The 21,909-nt window shown below is 49.1% G+C and overlaps 1 protein-coding gene across 5 annotated transcripts in view; it reads right to left on the minus strand.

Annotated features, from left to right (window-relative positions):
- Nucleotides 1-21,909, minus strand: part of LOC115089624 (phospholipase B1, membrane-associated-like) — a 284,201-nt gene that overhangs the window by 155,370 nt on the left and 106,922 nt on the right. For all 5 annotated transcript variants that reach the window (XM_029597717.1, XM_029597719.1, XM_029597715.1 and 2 more), the window contains 2 exons: nt 17,318-17,361; nt 13,037-13,157 (listed from right to left, as the gene is read on the minus strand). In XM_029597717.1, the coding sequence (XP_029453577.1) occupies nt 13,037-13,157; nt 17,318-17,361 (165 nt within the window). The remainder of the gene's footprint in view (nt 1-13,036; nt 13,158-17,317; nt 17,362-21,909) is intronic.

Raw genomic sequence — 21,909 nt, forward strand, 5'->3', positions numbered from 1 at the left:
AGATATTCAATGTCTCTGGTACAGCACAGGCTGGGAGGCAGATGGTCAGGCTGGACGTAGAGGTGCTCTTCACCCTGGAAGCTGGTGCTCCCCCGGGAGGAGCCCATAAGAGCACAGCCACTGGGACTTAGGTAACGCTTCACCCTTGGAAGCCAAAGCCCCCCCGGGAGGAGCCCGTAGGGGCCCAGCCGCTATGACTTAGGCGGGTTGATGATCAGGACTGGGAACTGGAACCAGTCTAGAACAGTAGACAGGAACTATAGCAGGATTCAGGTACTGGAACCAGGCAGAAACTGTAGCAAGACTCGGGTACTGGAACCAGGCAGGAACTGTAGCAAGACTCGGGTACTGGAACCAGGCAGGAACTGTAGCAAGACTCGGGTACTGGAACCAGGCAGGAACTGTAGCAAGACTCGGGTACTGGAACCAGGCAGGAACTGTAGCAAGACTGGGTACTGGAAACCAGGCAGGAACTGTAGCAAGACTCGGGTACTGGAACCAGGCAGGAACTGTAGCAAGACTCGGGTACTGGAACCAGGCAGGAACTATAGCAGGCAAGCAGGAACCAAGCAAGTACTGTAGCAGGCAAGCAGGAACGGAGCAGGTACTGTAGCAGGCAAGCAGGAATGGAGCGATTTCCAAGGCAGCTCACTCCGGGGCACGAAGCAACAGGGATCCGGTAGGTAAGCCCGTTGCAAGGCAAAGACTGAGTGTCCGTGGCCGGCTTATCAAGGCCAGGGCGTCTGACGTCAGGAACTGGGCGGAGTCACCAGTGGTGGGAAACGGCCTAGAAAAGCGCCCAAGTGGCACGCGTGCGCGCCTAGAAGCAGGGCGTCCATGAGAGGCTTCCCGGCGGTGCGGCCCTCGCGGGGCACCGCCGAACAGGCCACGAACTAGGCCACCAGAAGTGGGAACAGGTCCTGGAACTCGGAGGTAAGGGTCTGGTCGCGGGGCTCGCGGCCAGAACCGTAACAGATGTCTCAACCTTAAATCATTCATCAACCAAACTACCAAAGATTGCTTTCACAAATTACATATCCTTAAAAGAATAAAGCCGCTCTTCCACGCTCAGGACTTCAGAACAATTCTGCAAGCAATAATCTTCTCCAAGCTAGATTATTGTAACTCACTACTACTGGGTCTCCCAGCTTCCCATACCAAACCTCTACAAATGGTGCAGAATACAGCAGCCAGAATCCTTACGAACTCCAGGAGAATCGACCACATCTCCCCAATCCTCAAAGACCTTCACTGGTTACCGATCCATTACAGAATCATCTACAAATCTATCACCACCATTTACAAAGTCATTCATCAACATGCCCAGCTCAACTTACTAATTCCTTTCAAAAAACACACGTCCGCCAGACCCATCAGGGAATCTTACAAAGAATCGCTTCAGGTTCCACACGCAAAAACCTACCAACACAAATCTCTCAGTGTCAGAGCGTTCTCAACAGCAGGTCCACCTTTATGGAACTCCATCCCAGCAGACCTGAGACAGGAACCCTGCCTACTAACGTTCAGGAAAAGGCTGAAAACTTGGCTTTTTAAAAAAGCCTTTCCAGTCCTTGATTGAGACCTACACCCAACATCTCAAACACCTTATCAAAAATGGATTTAAATAAGAAACCACTCACTTCTCCGTTATCACCATTACCTTGTTTTCAATGTCATTTACTATACAAACTTTATTATATTGGAATCGTTTTTGCTACCCTGTAAATATTTTGCTGTCAGTTAACTTCCCCCCTTCTCTTTTCCAGATCCCAGTTATTTACTTCCCTGTTTTATTGTAACTGTCACTCTCCTAACCATGCTCTTGTTACAGTGGTTTGAGTTCTCTTTACCTTGCACAATTTGTTAAATGTAAACCGGTTTGATGTGATTCCTGTCATGAAAGCCGGTATAGCAAAAATAATAAATAAAAATAAAATAAATATGGACAGACACATCACAACAACTACAGGCATTCCATCATTGCTTAACCAAACTCAAACTAATCTTAAATTCAATCTTATATACAACCACACAGAAATTTCATTTTTGGATATTCTGATATGGAAACAAGCATCTAAATTAAGCACCACACTCTACAGGAAACCTACAGACTGGAATAACCTCCTGCGGTTTGTTAGCCACCACCCACGTCATTTCAAAGAAGGTCTTCCAGTGGGTCAGAACTTCAGAATCAAAAGGCTATGCTCTGAAGAAGAAGAATTTCACCGCCAAGCCATTCAATTGAGAACTCAGTTACAAGATAGAGGATATCCTACACGAGTCATTCAACCACGCATACAAAAGGGGCTATGTCTCAGACAGAGAGTCCCTTCTGACATATAAATAAAGATCTGATATGCACAATCTAATTTGTGTATTACCTCACACTCAATTAACACAGCAAGTGAAACAGATAATGTTAAAATACTGGCATGTCTTGAGCCCACACACTGTCTTCCGAGAAGTTCCCATGTTTGCATATACCAGAGGAGTTAACATCAAGCAACGAGTGGTAAGAGCTGTGTCTTCTGAAATCAAGACACAAACCCAGACTGGACAAACGACATGCTGTAAATGTTCACACTGTTCACAAGCCATTACAGGATTACAGCGGCACCACCCTCAGACTGGATACAGGGTACTACGCCGCAACAATGTAGATTGCAACACCAGTCATGTTGTATGTGTACTACAATGTCCATGTCTAAAAATTTACGTGGGACGTACCACCAGGAAAATTAGGATACGTTTGCAGAACATAAGAGCCGCATTAATAATAAGGATATCAAAGCACCAATAGTCCAACATTGCATAGATAAGTCACATCTCTTTGAAAACTTACAATGGGCTATTCTTGAACATATCCCCACATCCTGGAAAGGAGGTGATAAGTCCTCCATTCTCAATTACAAAGAGCAAGCATGGATCTACCGGTTACAATCTTTGGAACCAACAGGGCTAAACGACAAAATAGAATGGTTATCGTTGATATAAGTCCCGTCTGGACAAATACAATATTGTCTCACTAGGAGGAACTCTATAAATTCATCCAGTTATGAAGTAATTTATAGATTAAATTAGTATCATCATTCATCTCACTTCTCTTAGAGGCGCCCTACTGTGGGCAGTGTGTGTAATCGCCCCCTGCAATTTTACACCGTTGTTATATATGGCGAGGTTCAGTTACTTGAATAAGGTCCCTGAGAGTTAAAATTCAGTAGAAGACAAACTACTTACACTTTTGCTTCGTGATCGATATAACCCAGTACACATTTTATCCACTAGGTCGCTTTTAGCACATTGTTATGGATACTATAACATGACGTAATAATTGCATTATTTCCACCTGTCAGTCTGACAGACGGAGGAATCCCCTTATAAGTGGCGCCTTTTTCAGTGTTTCAGTGCAGCTAAGGAAAGGTAGCTCCGTGCGCCGCTTTTAGCCTTTTTGGGCACCTTAAACCATGAGTACTGTCCCGCGTCTATAACATTGGTAAAACTTCATTTTTATAAGCTATTAAGACCCGTTTTTTATGGTCCTGGATTCTAGTTTGAAGGAGACTTTGTTTCGTCTCTTCAACCACGGCTGTCAACAATTTATACAGTACACCGCGATATTTACAAGTATGTACCTTCTTATAACAATAGCAGCCATTCTAGATGTAGTTGGCTTACCCAACACTAAAATTTCTCAATTCCTGTTTATATTGTGCCGGTTATTAGTTGGCGATTTCCAGGAATCACAAGCGTCTGCTACTGAAAAGTTAAAATAGCGATAGCGAGTGCATCGCTTTGTAGAACCATCTCATCCACTGAATATCCCAGTTTAAGTTGGGTCCTTGAAGAAGGGGTATCTTCACCCCGAAACCACGCATTGTCGGACAGCAAAAAAAGTTTTTCAAGTGGATTTCAAGATAAGTACTATTGTATACATTATTTTCCTGGACTTAAAACCATAATATCAGCACAATATCTGGTCACCTAATGATTGGCAAAGCTCTTAAAAAATGATAGAGCTGATCAGCACGATAACCCCTATAGTGGTATCGTATGAAGGTTGACCATTAGACCGAAAGAGAAATTTCAGATAGCAAGTTATATTTTTTTCTATATTTCTAAATTTGATGCATATCCCATGCTCAGGGTGGAAGATATAATTGAGCAATTGGGGAATGATCAATATCTATCCACCCTGGATTTAACAAAAGGTATTGGCAAATCCCTCTGGAACCAGAATCGAAGCCAAAAACGGCCTTCATTACCCCAAAAGAGTTGTTCCAATTCACCGTACTTCCTTTCAGATTACATGGAGCTCCTGCAGTCTTTCAGAGAGTTATTAATAAGATTCTATGACCCCACCAGACCTTCGCCACAGCTTATTTAGATGACATCATAAACTTCTCACCCGACTGGTCCAGCCACCTAGCCCACTTGAGAAGCATTTTCCAGGCCCTGCGTATGGCCAGGCTCATTGGAAACTCAAAGAAGTGTATGCTAGGCCACAAGGAAGTTCAGTACTTAGGGCATATCATAGAGAATGGAAAGATAAAGCCCATCCCCTCTAAAGTAGAGGCAGTATTAAATGTCCCCAACCCCAAAACTAAGAAACAGGTATGAGAATTTTTAGGGATGGTGGGATACTACCAGAAGTTTCTCCTGGGTTTTCCTGAGATCGCCGTCCTGTTAATGGACCTCCTAAAAAAGAATCAGTCAAATCAGGTCACATGGCAGCATGATCAGGAAACAGCTTTCCCGTTCTCCACAATGTTGATTTTTCTTGCCCATTCACCCTTCAATCCGATGCCTCCAGCATGGGCCTCAGGGCCACTCTCAGCCAAGGGGAGGGGCTGGCCGAACATAAGTTATGTACTTAAACCGAAAGCTCTCCACGGCCAAACGGAAATATTCGACCATGGAAAAGGAATGCTTAGCCATTAAATGGGCAGTTGGGAGCCTTCAGTATTATCTATTGGGGCAACCATTTTGACTAGTAACTGACCATGCCCCGCTGACATGGTTAGGCCAAATGAAAAACACAGATGCTTGCATCATGAGATGGTACCTAGCCCTACAGCCCTATCAATTCACGGTTATACATAGGAGACCACATGGTAATGCTGATATCCTGGATTGGGAGGGGGCTGGAACCTCGATGGAAGACCGTGAGGTTCCTCAACAAAGTGTGTGGGGGGGGGGGGGGGGGGGGGAGGTATGTGATGGAGTGTATGTCTCCAGGCTGAGAACCAAAGAATCAATTGGGGAAAACTCAAGAGGGAGAGTGAAGAGAACCAGCCTCTCTCAGGGAGAGTGGTTTCTTCCACCAAGAGAGTCCAGAAAGCAGTTGCAGCTGTGGGAAGGGGGCAGGCAGGATGACTGGACCAATCAAGATAGTTCAGGGGAGAGGCCTAGGGCCTATAAAAAGGGACCCTCGGGAGACCTACTTGAGTCTCCTTCAAGAGGCTCAGAAGGCGATAAGGACTCCCCATAGAAAGAACTCTAGGAACAGTAAAGGCTGGTGGGATCAAGAATCTTGACCCTCTAAAGAAAAGAGCAAGGTTTGCTGGCATTTAATTTTTCTTTGGGATTTGTTCTTCTCTTTTCTGTTTGGACTTGCTGAAATTGTGGACCGAGACTAAAAGACTTAAAAATTCACTGCCTTGGGAAACAACTGGGTGGTAAGACTGTGTTAAGCCATGAGGTTCCAATGGCTCCCCTGATAAAGGTCAGACTGTGGAGACCAGGTGAAGAGGCAGTTTGAGACCCTGGTCAGGAGGACATTTGAGACTTACCCCGGACAAGTAAATTATCTGTGATCACAAGGATGGCTGTGAAACCCATTAGCCAGAAATAGCCACACTTCCAGAAGAGAAGGACAGGCAGCAAACCCCAGGATGTCATGACAATAGGTAACAGTATAAATGCCTCACACACACACAGATACTGCCCCATCACAGAATATGTAGCGCATGCTAGGGATGTGAATCGGGCTTCGGACGATTGAAAATATCGAACGATATTTTCAAAAATGTCAGAAATCAGGGGCTCCCCCAAAACGATAGGAAAACCCCATGATATTGATCGTGGGGGTTCTCTTATCGTTTTGGGGGAGGGCAGGAAAAACGGCCCACAAAAATAACCCCTAAACCCACCCTGACCCTTTAAAACTAATCCCTTAGCTTCCCCCACCCTTCCGACCCCCCAAAAACTTTTTACAGGTACCTGGTGGTCCAGTGGGGGTCCCTGGAGAGATCTCCCGTTCCCGGGCCGTCGGCTCCCACTAATCAAAATGGCGCCAATGGCCCTTTGCCCTTACCATGTGACAGGGTATCCGTGCCATTGGCCGGACCCTGGCACATGGTAGGAGCACTGGATGGCCGGTGCCATCTTGTGCTCCTACCATGTGACAGGGGCTGACCAATGGCACCGGTAGCCCCTGTGACATAGTAAGGGCAAAGGCTATCGGTGCCATTTTGAATACTGGCAGCCGACGGTCCAAGTGCAGGAGGTCGCTCCCGGACCCCCACTGGACTTTTGGCAAGTCTTATGGGGGTCAGGAGGGTCCCCCAAGACTTGCCAAAAGCCCCTGGTGGTCCAGCGGGGGTACGGGAGCGATCTCCTGCACTCGGGCCATCGGCTGCCAGTAATCAAAATAGTGCCAATAGCCTTTGCCCTTACTATGTCACAGGGGCTACCGGTGCCATTGGTCAGACCCTGTCACATGCTGGGAGCACAAGATGGCACCGGCCATCCAGTGCTCCTACCATGTGACAGGGTCCGGCCAATGGCACGGATACCCTGTCACATGGTAAGGGCAAAGGGCCCTCAGCGCCATTTTGATTAGTGGCAGCCGATGGCCCGGGAGCAGGAGATCGCTCCAGGGACCCCCACTGGACCACCAGGTACCTGTAAAAAGTTTTTTGGGGGGTCGGGAGGGTGGGGGAAGCTAAGGGATTAGTTGTAAAGGGTCAGGGTGGATTTTTTTGTTTATCGGCTCAGGCGCATCCAATAAACAAAACTGCGATCGGGCTCGATGAAAAAAACCCCACATGTGAATCGGAACCGGAATCCAAACTGATTCCGGTTCCGATTCACATCTCTAGCGCATGCACAGCAGCAGTGCAAGGTTCCCTCACACAGACTACCCCACCAGAGAACAGCTACTGCACAAGCAGCAACTGTCATGATTCCGCCTGCTATGCAGCCTCCTTGCCAGCAGAGGGCATCATCAAGCCTCACTTACAATCACTCTATCTGCCCTCTCGCTGGTCACAACATAGCAGTTCCAGCCATACTTAACCCAGCCTACCCATTCCCTCAGTGCCACTTCATCGAGTCACCCCAGCACCTTGACCTGGCCATCTATGCTTCCTTGCCTTATTTTCTAGCCTTGCCCATTGGCCTGCCTAGGCTTCCAGCCTATCTTAGCTTCTTGCCTTCTTCTATGGCCTTCCAGATCTCTCTGCCTTGCTCTGCGCCCTTCCAGGCCTCTCTGTGGCCTCTTGGGCCTTCCTGCTTTGTTCAGTGGTCTCCTGGGCCTCCTTGTCTTGCCTTGAGGACTTTGGGCCTTCTAGGTTCACCTAACTAGCCTTGTGCCCTATCGGGCCTTCTTGTTTGTTTCCTATTCTAGTCCTGTCTTTGTCTAGTCTTGACCTGTTGTCCAGCCTTTGTCCTACCTCGCCTAGTCCAGTTCAGTCCCTTGTCTGTTTCCCAGGCCTTGCCCTTCCCCTTGCCTTCTGGTCCAAGCTTGCCCTTGTTCCTATTACACGTCACTGGTCCTGCCTGTATCAAGCTCCCAGCCTGCACCTTGTTCACATACCCAGCCGGTACCTTGTTCCAGCTCCTAGCCGGTACCTTGTTTGGGCTCCCAGCCGGTGACATGTCCCAGATCCAGCCATGCTTCTACATTGGGCTTGTCCAGTTTCACATAACTCCTGACAGCCATCAGAATCCAAGGGCTCAACCAGCGGGGTAAGGGGCTAGTAATGACAGAAGAGCCAGTCTGGCCCTGCCCCCAAGTCTGATTCTACTGCTGCTGGGGGAAATCCCAGCTCAGCCTACCTGACCTATGACAGCAGTAGTGCAAGCTTCTCATACACGCAAACACACACACACACACACACACACACAGATACTTTCCCATCACAGAACAGATACCACATAGGTAGCAGCAGTGCAAGCTTCCCTCACACACACACACAGATACTGCCTCATCACAGAACAGATACCGCATAGATAGCAGCAGTGCAAGCTTCCCTCACACACACACACACACACACACACAGATACTTTCCCATCACAGAACAGATACCACATAGGTAGCAGCAGTGCAAGCTTCCCTCACACACTCATGCAGACTGCCCCATCACAAAACAGATACCAAATGGGCAGCAGCAGTGCAAGCTTCCCTCACACACACACACACACACACAGATACTGCCTCATCACAGAACAGATACCGCATGGGCAGCAGCAGTGCAAGCTTCCCTCACACACTCATGCAGACTGCCCCATCACAAAACAGATACCAAATGGGCAGCAGCAGTGCAAGCTTCCCTCACACACACACACACACACACAGATACTGCCCCATCACAGAACAGATACCACATAGCCAGCAGCAGTGCAAGTTTCCCTCACACACACTGAACCATTACAGAACAGATAGCACATAGGCAGCAGCAGTGCAAACTTCTCTCACACACACACACAGATTGCCTCATCTCAGAACAGATACGCATGGGCAGCAGCAGTGCAAGCTTCCCTCACACAGTCATGCAGACTGCCCCATTACAGAACAGATAGCACATAGGCAGCAGCAGTGCAAACTTCACTCACACAGTCATGCAGACTGCCCCATCACAGAACAGATACCGCATGGGCAGCAGCAGTGCAAGCTTCCCTCACATACACACACACAGATACTGCCCCATCAGAGAACAGATATTACATAGGTAGCAGCAGTGCAAGCTTCCCTCACACAGTCATGCAGACTGCCCCATCACAAAACAGATACCACATAGCCAGCAGCAGTGCAAGTTTCCCTCACACACACTGCCCCATTACAGAACAGATAGCACATAGGCAGCAGCAGTGCAAGCTTCCCTCACACACTCACACAGACTGCCCCATTACAGAACAGATAGCACATGGGCAGCAGCAGTGCAAGCTTCCCTCACACACTCACACAGACTGCCCCATTACAGAACAGATAGCACATGGGCAGCAGCAGTGCAAACTTCCCTCACACAGTCATGCAGACTGCCCCATCACAGAACAGATAGCACATAGCCAGCAGCAGTGTAAGCTTCCCTCACACACTCACACAGACTGCCCCATTACAGAACAGATAGCACATAGCCAGCAGCAGTGCAAGCTTCCCTCACACACTCACACAGACTGCCCCATTACAGAACAGATACCACATAGCCAGCAGCAGTGCAAGCTTCCCTCACACACTCACACAGACTGCCCCATTACAGAACAGATACCACATAGCCAGCAGCAGTGCAAGCTTCCCTCACACACTCACACACACTGCCCCATTACAGAACAGATAGCACATGGGCAGCAGCAGTGCAAACTTCCCTCACACACTCACACACACTGCCCCATTACAGAACAGATAGCACATGGGCAGCAGCAGTGCAAACTTCCCTCACACAGTCATGCAGACTGCCCCATCACAGAACAGATACCACATAGCCAGCAGCAGTGCAAGCTTCCCTCACACACTCACACACACTGCCCCATTACAGAACAGATAGCACATAGGCAGCAGCAGTGCAAGCTTCCCTCACACACTCACACAGACTGCCCCATTACAGAACAGATAGCACATGGGCAGCAGCAGTGCAAGCTTCCCTCACACACTCACACAGACTGCCCCATTACAGAACAGATAGCACATGGGCAGCAGCAGTGCAAACTTCCCTCACACAGTCATGCAGACTGCCCCATCACAGAACAGATACCACATAGCCAGCAGCAGTGCAAGCTTCCCTCACACACTCACACAGACTGCCCCATTACAGAACAGATAGCACATAGCCAGCAGCAGTGCAAGCTTCCCTCACACACTCACACAGACTGCCCCATTACAGAACAGATAGCACATGGGCAGCAGCAGTGCAAACTTCCCTCAAACAGTCATGCAGACTGCCTCATCACAGAACAGATACCGCATGATAGGGGTGTGCATTCATTTTGAACACATATGTAAAACGCAACTTATATTTTTAAAAGAGAAAAAAAAGGTTTGAGGAGAAACGCATCGCGAGTTCCAACGTATTCAACATAGCTATGTTGAATACGTTGAACCTAAATAAACACTTAAACCCCCCACCCTCCTGACCCCCCCAAGACTTACCAAAACTCCCTGGTGGTCCAGCGGGGAGTCAGGAAGCCATCCCTGTATTCCTTTGCGAGGAGCACGTGACGTCGGCATCACGTCGGAGTGACGCGGACGTCACGTGCTCCTCCGCGCCTCCGCTCCGGGACCCCCGTTGGACCCAACCGAAACTTTTGGCCAGCTTGGGGGGGTCAGGAGGCCCCCCCAAGCTGGCCAAAAGTTCCGGTTGGGTCCAACGGGGGTCCCGGAGCGACCTCCTGCCACATGACCGACCTGTCACGTGGTAGGAGTACAAGATGGCGCCGGTGACAGGGGCTGACCAATGGCACGGCAGCCCCTGTGACACAGGCTATCGGCGCCATGAGGAAATCGCAGACGAGTGCAGGGATGGCTTCCTAACTCCCCGCTGGACCACCAGGGAGTTTTGGTAAGTCTTGGGGGGGGGGGATTAAGGAGGGTGAGGGGTTTAAATTTTTATTTAGGGAACCGGTGAACATATAGACAGACCCTCAACTTATGGAATTCTCCATATGTCCATATTGAACGAAATCGACCCTCAACTTCAACTTATCAACGAAAACGTTTTGTCTGCACATCCCTACCACATGGGCAGCAGCAGTGCAAGCTTCCCTCACACACTCACACAGACTGCCCCATTACAGAACAGATACCGCATGGGCAGCAGCAGTGCAAGCTTCCCTCACACATTTATTTATTTAAATTCTTTTCTATACCGTCATTCAGTAAATTAACCATCACAACGGTTTACAAAAAGGCATGTAAAGTAATAGAAATTAGTTTAAAATAGCTAAAACATTATAAATGTGCCAACAATGTGCGGTAACAGGGTTCTTTCAATATAAAACTATTTGTTGAGTATTGATTTTGTTAGGTTGAAGTTTCTATTGCAGTTCATATATAAAGAAAACCATCTTAGGTGTATTTAAAGGTGGGAAAAAAAGTAAATTTAAACATTTTAAAATAATAAATTAAAAACTACATATTCGGTGCTGGGTTATGATCTTATTTGCTTTCTCTTTATGAAGAAACTTTTTAAAGAGCCAGGTTTTTAGGCTTACTCTGAAAAGTTTGATGTTTTTCTGCAGTCTTATCTCCAGAGGCATTGAATTCCATAATGTGGGTCCCGCCAAAGTTGTGCTCGCTCCCTTACTTGTGTGAGTCTAGCAGACTTTTGGCAAGTCTTGGGGGGGACTCTTGACCCCCCCCCCCCCAAGACTTGCCAAAAGTCCCTGGTGGCCTAGCGGCGGTCCTGGGACCATATCCTGCACGCGGGCCGTCAGCTGCCAGTATTCAAAATGGCGCCGATAGCCTTTGCCCTTACTATGTCACAGCCCCTGTCACATGGTAGGAGCACAAGATGGCGCCAGCCATCCATTGCTCCTACCATGTCACAGGGGCTGACCAATGGCACCGGTAGCCCCTGTGACATAGTAAGGGCAAAGGCTATCAGCCCCATTTTGAATACTGGCAGCCGACGGCCCAAATGCAGGAGATCGCTCCAGGACCCCCGCTGGACCACCAGGGACTTTTGGCAAGTCTTGGGGGAGTCAGGAGGGTGAGGGTTTATTCGTTAGTGATACATTGTATTTGTGGGGGTTCGCCATATGTTTTGTGACCCCCTCTATTACAACGAATATGGTATATACATTGTGGATTGCCAATATGTTGCAAACAAATGCACACCCCTAGTCAGTAGTGCTTTATTAGCTGATCTTAGGTTTCTGTGTGGAACATGTACACGTAATGCTGTGTTCAGCCATTCCGCTTTTTCGTCATGAATTAGTTTGTGTATTGTGCATAGCGCTTTATATTGGACTCTTTATTCAATAGGTAGCCAATGTAGTTCTGCAAGTGTTCCAGTAATGTGATCTCTTTTTCTTTAACCTGTCAATATTCTTGCGGCTGAATTTTGCAATATTTGAAGAGGTCATGTGGTCATCTGTGGAAGTCCTAGGAACAGGGCTTTGCAATAGTCAGTACTCGCGAAAATTAGTGCTTGTAAAACTGTTCGGAAATTTGATAGTGCCCCATCACAGAACAGATATCGCATGGGCAGCAGCAGTGCAAGCCTCCCCATGCTGGCTTCCAATGTGCCTCGATTTTGCTCTGAATGGGCCACCTCTCGGAGACTCCATGTCTCTGCAATCTTCGGTCTCTCTGCTGAGACTACCAACAACAGTGCTATAGTTAGAGCTAAACTGTAATAGGTGTTTTATATTTAGCCATATGGAAACCAGAGAACACTAAGACCATCAAATTATTTCATGCAGTCTATCCAAAGGCTTTCAGTTTGTTCTAAAATTTGAAAAAAATCAGAAAAGTGACTTCTGCGATTCCTCATTATCTCGCTGGGTATTCTTCTGGCAACCCATGCATGGATCCAGGCAAAAGGTTGGGAACTTCTTGACTGAGGAAGCAGGTAGAATAAAGTTAATAAACATAGAAATTTCATAATGAATGAAAGAGACGCTCATGGATGGAAGTTCAGTCACAGGTAAAATTCTTCAAGTCTGTATTTCTAGGACTTGATGGCATTGACTGAGATCACCACTTAAATGCTAAGTGCCAAGGAGGGACTGATGCTAGGAACCTTTCCTTTTTAGAAAGGAAGGCTAAGACAAGGGTTGAAGGAGCATTAGGTGAAGAAAATAAAATTCATTTACTTACTCAGATTTGGTGCCGCTTTCTGCTAGATTAAAGCCAGACTTGTCCAAAGGAGCCTCTTTCTCGATCTTAGTCTCGCCCGTTGAAAAGCCAATGATATCAGGGTTGAAAAGTTTAAAGATATCTATCAATGGCAAAAAATGACATTAAGAAAGGAATAATTCCACTCAGACTAATCTTAAGTCTTGGGGAATGTGACGAGACCTCGCTCTGCTTAAACTCAGATTGCAAGCCATTTGTGGCAGGGGCATAGCAAGCATATACTTTTCTTGTACAGTTCTCAGTACACTCCTGATATTAAAAACTAATAGATTTCAAGTGTTAAATAACATAATACAGTAATTATGGAATAATGTGTATTCCTAGAAGACCTAATGCACTCTGGATTATTCTCTTAATAGATTATGAGCCAACAATTTATGTGCTTGTAAATAGTTTGATATTGTAGATCAAGATGACTATAATAATGCAAAAGGATGAGTTTGAGGAGGGCTTCAGTTTAAAAAAACAACATAGTTTTGTTATAAAGGCAGTTACCACACAGAGACAAAAGACAGAAGGAAGGAAGGGTAATGAGCTGTGTGCTGGTGGATCAATGTCCCACTGCACAATAAGAAGGGAAGGAAGGAGAATAAGCTGTGTGCTGGTAGGTCAACGTGCAGCTGCACAGTAAGAAGGGAAGGAAGGGGAATGAGCTGCGTATTAGTAGATCAATATGAAGCTGTACAGTAAGAAGGGAAGGAAGGGGAATGATCTATGTGCTGGTAGATCAACGTACAGCTGCACTGTAAGAAGTGAAGGAAGGGGAATGAGCTGCGTGCTGGTAGGTCAACGTGCAGCTGCACAGTAAGAAGGGAAGGAAGGGGAATGAGCTATGTGCTGTTAGATCAGTGTGCAGCTGCGTAGAAAGAAGAGAAGGAAGGTGAATGATCTGCATGCTGGTAGATCAATATGAAGTTGCACAGTAAGAAGGGAAGGAAGATGAATGAGATCTGTACTGGTAGATCAATATGAAGCTGTACATTAAGAAGGGAAGGAAGGGTAATGAGCTGTGTGCTGGTAGATCAACGTGCAGCTGCACTGTAAGAAGGGAAGGAAGGGTAATGAGCAGTGTGCTGGTAGATCAACATGCAGCTGCACAGTAAGAAGGGAAGGAAGAGGAATGAGCTGCGTGCTGGTAGATCATCATGCAGCTGCACAGTAAGAAGGGAAGGAAGGGGAATGAGCTATGTGCTGTTAGATCAATGTGCAGCTGCATAGTAAGAAGGGAAGGAAGATGAATGAACTGTGTATTGGTAGATCAATATGAAGCTGTACAATAAGAAGGGAAGGAAGGGGAATGAGCTGCGTGCTGGTAGGTCAATGTGCAGCTGCACAGTAAGAAGGGAAGGAAGGGAAATTAGCTGTGTGCTGGTAGACCAAAGTAAGAAGGGAAGGAAGGGGAATGAGCTGTGTGCTGGTAGATCAATGTGCAGCTGCACAGTAAGAAGGGAAGGAAGGGGGAGTGAGCTGTGTGCTGATAGGTCAATGTGCAGCTGCACAGTAAGAAGGGAAGGAAGGGAAATGAGCTGTGTGCTGTTAGATCAATGTGCAGCTGCACAGTAAGAAGGGAAGGAAGGGGAATGAGCTGTGTGCTGGTAGATCAATGTGCAGCTGCACAGTAAGAAGGGAAGGAAGGGAAATGAGCTATGTGCTGTTAGATCAATGTGCAGCTGCACAGTAAGAAGGGAAGGAAGGGGAATGAGCTATGTGCTGTTAGATCAATGTGCAGCTGCATAGTAAGAAGGGAAGGAAGATGAATGAACTGTGTATTGGTAGATCAATATGAAGCTGTACAATAAGAAGGGAAGGAAGGGGAATGAGCTGCGTGCTGGTAGGTCAATGTGCAGCTGCACAGTAAGAAGGGAAGGAAGGGAAATGAGCTGTGTGCTGGTAGATCAATGTGCAGCTGCACAGTAAGAAGGGAAGGAAGGGGAATGAGCTATGTGCTGTTAGATCAATGTGCAGCTGCATAGTAAGAAGGGAAGGAAGATGAATGAACTGTGTATTGGTAGATCAATATGAAGCTGTACAATAAGAAGGGAAGGAAGAGGAATGAGCTGCGTGCTGGTAGATCAACATGCAGCTGCACAGTAAGAAGGGAAGGAAGGGGAATGAGCTATGTGCTGTTAGATCAATGTGCAGCTGCATAGTAAGAAGGGAAGGAAGATGAATGAACTGTGTATTGGTAGATCAATATGAAGCTGTACAATAAGAAGGGAAGGAAGGGGAATGAGCTGCGTGCTGGTAGGTCAATGTGCAGCTGCACAGTAAGAAGGGAAGGAAGGGAAATGAGCTGCGTGCTGGTAGACCAAAGTAAGAAGGGAAGGAAGGGGAATGAGCTGTGTGCTGGTAGATCAATGTGCAGCTGCACAGTAAGAAGGAAAGGAAGGGGAATGAGCTGCGTGCTGGTAGATCAACATGCAGCTGCACAGTAAGAAGGGAAGGAAGGGGAATGAGCTGTGTGCTGGTAGATCAACATGCAGCTGCACAGTAAGAAGGGAAGGAAGGGGAATGAGCTATGTGCTGTTAGATCAATGTGCAGCTGCATAGTAAGAAGGGAAGGAAGATGAATGAACTGTGTATTGGTAGATCAATATGAAGCTGTACAATAAGAAGGGAAGGAAGAGGAATGAGCTGCGTGCTGGTAGATCAACGTACAGCTGCACTGTAAGAACTGAAGGAAGGGGAATGAGCTGCGTGCTGGTAGATCAACATGCAGCTGCACAGTAAGAAGGGAAGGAAGGGAAATGAGCTGTGTGCTGGTAGATCAACATGCAGCTGCACTGTAAGAAGGGAAGGAAGGGTAATGAGCAGTGTGCTGGTAGATCAACATGCAGCTGCACTGTAAGAAGGGAAGGAAGGGGAATGAGCTGCGTGCTGGTAGATCAACATGCAGCTGCACAGTAAGAAGGGAAGGAAGGGAAATGAGCTGTGTGCTGGTAGATCAACATGCAGCTGCACTGTAAGAAGTGAAGGAAGGGGAATGAGCTGCGTGCTGGTAGATCAACATGCAGCTGCACAGTAAGAAGGGAAGGAAGGGGAATGAGCTGTGTGCTGGTAGATCAACATGCAGCTGCACTGTAAGAAGTGAAGGAAGGGGAATGAGCTGCGTGCTGGTAGATCAACATGCAGCTGCACAGTAAGAAGGGAAGGAAGGGAAATGAGCTGTGTGCTGGTAGATCAACATGCAGCTGCACTGTAAGAAGGGAAGGAAGGGTAATGAGCAGTGTGCTGGTAGATCAACATGCAGCTGCACAGTAAGAAGGGAAGGAAGGGAAATGAGCTGTGTGCTGGTAGATCAACATGCAGCTGCACAGTAAGAAGGGAAGGAAGGGTAATGAGCAGTGTGCTGGTAGATCAACATGCAGCTGCACAGTAAGAAGGGAAGGAAGGGAAATGAGCTGTGTGCTGGTAGATCAACATGCAGCTGCACTGTAAGAAGTGAAGGAAGGGGAATGAGCTGCGTGCTGGTAGATCAACATGCAGCTGCACAGTAAGAAGGGAAGGAAGGGAAATGAGCTGTGTGCTGGTAGATCAACATGCAGCTGCACAGTAAGAAGGGAAGGAAGGGGAATGAGCTATGAGCTGTTAGATCAATGTGCAGCTGCATAGTAAGAAGGGAAGGAAGATGAATGAACTGTGTATTGGTAGATCAATATGAAGCTGTACAATAAGAAGGGAAGGAAGGGGAATGAGCTGTGTGCTGGTAGATCAATGTGCAGCTGCACAGTAAGAAGGGAAGGAAGGGAAATGAGCTGCGTGCTGGTAGACCAAAGTAAGAAGGGAAGGAAGGGGAATGAGCTATGTGCTGGTAGATCAATGTGCAGCTGCACAGTAAGAAGGAAAGGAAGGGGAATGAGCTGCGTGCTGTTAGACCAAAGTAAGAAGGGAAGGAAGGGGAATGAGCTGCGTGCTGGTAGATCAATGTGCAGCTGCACAGTAAGAAGGAAAGGAAGGGGAATGAGCTGCGTGCTGTTAGGTCAATGTGCAGCTGCACAGTAAGTAGGAAAGGAAGGGGAATGAGCTGCGTGCTGTTAGGTCAATGTGCAGCTGCATAGTAAGAAGGGAAGGAAGGGGAGTGAGCTACATGCTGGTAGATCAATGTGCAGCTGTACATTAAGTAGGAAATGAAGGGGAATGAGCTGCGTGCTGGTAGGTCAATGTGCAGCTGCATAGTAAGGAAGGAAGGAAGGGGAATGAGCTGTGTTCTATTAGGTCAATGTGCAGTTGCACAGTACTCACTTGGAAGAGTAATAATGTCTGAAAAGTTTCCATAGCCTCCAATGCTGAGGAATAAACAACATAAGAGCTGATGTCAGATATGAAAGTAGAGGTAACTAAAGCTCTATTACCTGTACGTATCAGAATCAGTCCAGGACACCTGGGTTATGACTCCGCACCAGTAGATGGAGACAGACTAAAACTTGTGGGCGGAGCCATATATAAGCCCCTGTGCCAGTCACAGCCCCTCAGTCTTACTCTGTCTCCAGTAGATGGTGCAGGTCCAGTCACAGCCCTGCCTGACCTGATTCTGCTTGTTAGTCAGGTTTGATTTTTGAGTTAGTTTTGTTAGTTTTTAATTGTTCTGTGCTAAATTGGGTTTTGTTTTTTAATTCTTTCCCGGGTGCCCTGCCTTCCAGGGGAGTTGAGAGGTCCTGAGGGGACTACCCTCCCCCGGTTGAGGCCGCTGCCAGGGTTGAGGACCCGGCTAAACTAGTGGCAGCGTCAGGGGTGACACCAGGGAGCCTGGTTCACTCACCCCTGCAGGAAAAAAAGGGCTTTCAGAACCAGGGACAGCGCATTTTTTTCTGTAAAAAAAAAAAAAAAAAGTTTTACTTTTATTTTCTTGCGGCTCTCCGTTCCTCGGCGTTGACGCTCTGTTTTCGTCTGTGGGGGGGGCGTCGCCAGCTGGGGGGAGGTCGCTGAATTGCTCCATTTTAGTTATTTTAAATTTTTTTTTCCTCTGTGGTAATTTTGTTCGGCGCGTCTCTATTTTCCCGCGTTCGTCGGCATGCCTCGGGGTTCGCAGTGCAGGGCCTGCGGCTCGGCGCGCGCGCGTCTCTCCCGGGACAGCCTTTGTTCGGCATGTGTCCCGGGTGATGAGGGAACCTCAGCAGCACCACGGGGGGCTCGGTCCCGGGTCGCGTGATCGCCGCAGCGAGGTGGGGGCCCTCCTGACACACCTCAGGACCTGTTCCCACTTAGCGCGGGAGTGGCGGCCATTTTGACCACCGGCCGGGAAATTTCCAGGGAAACGGTGGGGGCTTCATCTCTACCTCCCGCGCTTTCCCCGCAGCGTGACAAGGCGAGGGAGATCCCCTCGGAGGGGATTCGGTCCCGGGGGGACTCGAGTAGCGATTCAGCGGGTTCCGGAGAATTTTCTGAGGACTTTGCGCTGTTGCTGCGCAAAGTCCTCAAATATAAGCGCAGCAAGCGCATACGGGGAGATATCTCGCGTACTACTATCTGCAAGTCCCCGCCTCGGAAAAAGAAGGCCAGGAAGGGTGCGGAGATCGCCCAGGGCTCATCCCGGGAGAAGCGGCTTCCCCGGGGGCTGCCGCAGGAATTGGATTCCGAGGATTCCCCCGGGACGGATACGGAGGCTTCCGAAGAGCCCCTGATGGGGGCCGGGACGGCAGCACCGGATGCAACGGCACAGCCTAGTGCAGGGAAAGGTGCACAGGCCTTAGACGGGGATGACCACAAGGTGGTGCGGCTATTCCGCAGAGAGGAACTGTCACCTCTCATCCCAGCCATTCTCCAGGAGCTGGGGATTGATGCTCCCCCAGTGGTGGTCCGCCAGGAGGCGAACATGGATCTCGTTTTGCTCGGCCTCACAGGGCCGGCGGTCGCCTTCCCTTTTCATTTCTCATCCACTGATATCCTCTTCAAGGAATGGGATACTCCGGAGCTGGGTTTGAAAGTCAGCAAAGCCATGGATAAGCTCTACCCTTTACCGGAGGAGGCGTTGGAACTCCTCAGACTCCCGAAGGTGGATTCGGCGGTCTCCACTGTCACGAAGAGGTCTACCATCCCAGTCACGGGAGCAACAGCCCTCCAGGATATTCAAGACCGAAAGTTGGAGGTTCAACTCAAAAAGATTTTTGAGGTTTCCGCCCTAGGAGTGCGAGCTGCTATTTGCACGAACTTTGCTATGCGTTCTAGTCTGCGCTGGGCCCAGGTATTGCAGGCTAATGCAGATCTCTCTCCGGAGGAGGCTTCCCAAGCAGATAGGTTGGAAGCGGCTATTGCATATGGGGCTGATGCGCTCCATGATCTTTTACGCACTTCAGCTAGGTCCATGGTAGCAGCGGTGTCGGCACGCCGTCTTCTTTGGCTACGCAACTGGGCGGCGGATGGTTCGTCCAAGGCTCACCTCAGGGCGTTACCCTTTAAAGGGAAATTGCTGTTCGGAAAGGAGTTAGATGACTTAATGGTTTCACTAGGTGAGAACCGAGCGTTTAAGCTGCCAGAGGATAGGGCCCGGGCGCGCTCTTCGTTTTCCAGCAGAGCTCGTTTCCGGGGACCCCGAAAGTCCAGGCCGCAAAGATCCACCGGATCCTCTTATAGACCGTCCTCTTCTCGGAAAACTCACTGGCAGCAGTCCTTTCGAGGTAAACGTTTTGGCAGGCAAGGAGGAGCCCCGTCGGGTGCGGGGTCCAAGCCTTCGCAATGAAGTTTGGCCGGCCCATCCCTCCTTGCGTCCTCAGCACGTTGTCCCAAACGTGGGGGCGCGTCTATCCTTGTTCCTCGAGGAATGGGCCAGCATTACGTCGGATCAGTGGGTCCTCAATGTGATAAGACACGGTTACGAGTTAGATTTTGCTCGCATCCCAGTGGACAAATTCCTGGTCTCGCCCTGCAAAGATCCCAAGAAGAAAGCGGCGGTGCTAGATACCATTCGAAGACTAGAAAGCTTGGGGGCCATCTCTCCGGTTCCGGCCGATCAGTACGGCAAGGGCCGTTATTCCATTTACTTCATAGTTCCCAAGAAAGACGGCACTTTCCGACCCATTCTGGATCTCAAAGGAGTCAACAGATGCCTTCGAGTCCCTCACTTCAAGATGGAGACCATTCGTTCGGTGATCGCGTCAGTGCGGCCAGGAGAATTCCTTGCGTCACTAGATCTCACAGAAGCATACCTTCATGTGGGCATCCAACCAGCGTTCCAGCGGTTCCTGCGGTTTTGCATTCTGGGAAGACACTTCCAGTTCCGGGCTCTTCCGTTCGGCCTGGCGACAGCGCTTCGGACATTCACGAAAGTGATGGTGGTGGTGGCGGCGCACTTACGTCGGGAAGGCCTCCTGGTTCACCCTTACCTCGACGATTGGCTGATTCGGGCGAAGTCAGAGAGCTTGTGTCGGCAGGCGGTAGCCAAGGTGCTTCAATTCTTGCAGTCCCTGGGCTGGGTGGTCAACTACAACAAGAGTCATCTGGAACCCACTCAGTCCTTGGAGTATCTAGGAGCCGTCTTCGACACAAAACGGGGCAGAGTGATTCTCTCTCAGGAACGGATATGCAAATTACAGTCTCAGGTACGACGTCTTTTGTCTCAGCACCGTCCGCGAGTCTGCGATTACCTGACGGTTCTCGGATCTATGGCCTCCACGCTGGCGTTGGTCCCTTGGGCATTCGCTCACCTGCGGCCGCTGCAGTCTTCATTGCTTTCCCGCTGGAAACCGATTTCAGAGGAATTTTATCTTCCACTGCCTCTCGACAGTCAGGCGCGCTCCAGCCTGAGCTGGTGGCTGGATTCCAAACATCTCTCCTGTGGAGTATCTCTTCTCCTTCCCAACTGGACAGTGGTGACCACGGATGCCAGTCTTTCCGGTTGGGGTGCAGTTTGCCAAGGGAAATCGGTTCAAGGTCTGTGGTCAGAAGATCAGACCCGGTGATCTATCAACCGCCTAGAGTCCAGGGCGGTCCGTCTGGCATTGCAAGCTTTTCTACCCCTCGTACGAGGAAAGGCGATCCGAGTATTGTCGGACAACGCTACCACCGTGGCTTACATCAATCGCCAGGGCGGGACGAAAAGCCCTCAAGTAGCGGAAGAAGCGCGTTCCTTGATGGCCTGGGCAGAGCGGCATCTCAGCGATCTCGCTGCGTCTCACATAGCAGGAGTCGACAATGTCCAGGCGGACTTCCTCAGCCGGCACCACCTGGATCCGGGAGAGTGGGAGCTGGCGGAAGAAGCGTTTCTTCTCATTTGCAGGACTTGGGGAACGCCCCACATGGACCTGATGGCCACGTGGAACAACTCAAAAGCTCCGAGATTTTTCAGTCGACGCCGAGAAAGAGGAGCAGAAGAGGTCGACGCGTTAGCTCTTCCCTGGCCAGCGGACGTGCTACTCTATGTGTTCCCACCGTGGCCCATGATCGGCAAAATCCTGCGGCGCATAGAATTGCACCCGTCCAACGTGATCATGGTGGCGCCGGAATGGCCGCGCCGTCCGTGGTTTGCGGATCTGATCCAATTGTCAGTGGCGCCGCCCCTTCGTCTACAGGGGTTTCCGGGGCTCCTTCGTCAGGGCCCCGTCTGTTTAGAGGATGCGGATCACTTCTGTCTCGCGGCATGGCTTTTGAGAGGAATCGTTTGAAGCGCAAAGGTTACTCAGATGCGGTAGTTGCCACGTTGCTGAGATCCAGGAAGCAGTCTACTTCTCTGGCTTATGTTAGAGTCTGGGTAGTTTTTGAAGAGTGGTGCGTAGAGCGGGGTCTGGATCCCACTTCCGCTACTATTCCTGATATTTTGGCTTTTCTCCAGGCTGGGCTGGCCAAAGGTTTAGCATGCAGTTCCCTACGGGTCCAAGTGGCGGCGCTTGGTTGTTTGCGTG

Source organism: Rhinatrema bivittatum, chromosome 4 (genome assembly GCF_901001135.1).
Source record: "Rhinatrema bivittatum chromosome 4, aRhiBiv1.1, whole genome shotgun sequence".
Lineage (NCBI taxonomy): Eukaryota > Metazoa > Chordata > Amphibia > Gymnophiona > Rhinatrematidae > Rhinatrema > Rhinatrema bivittatum.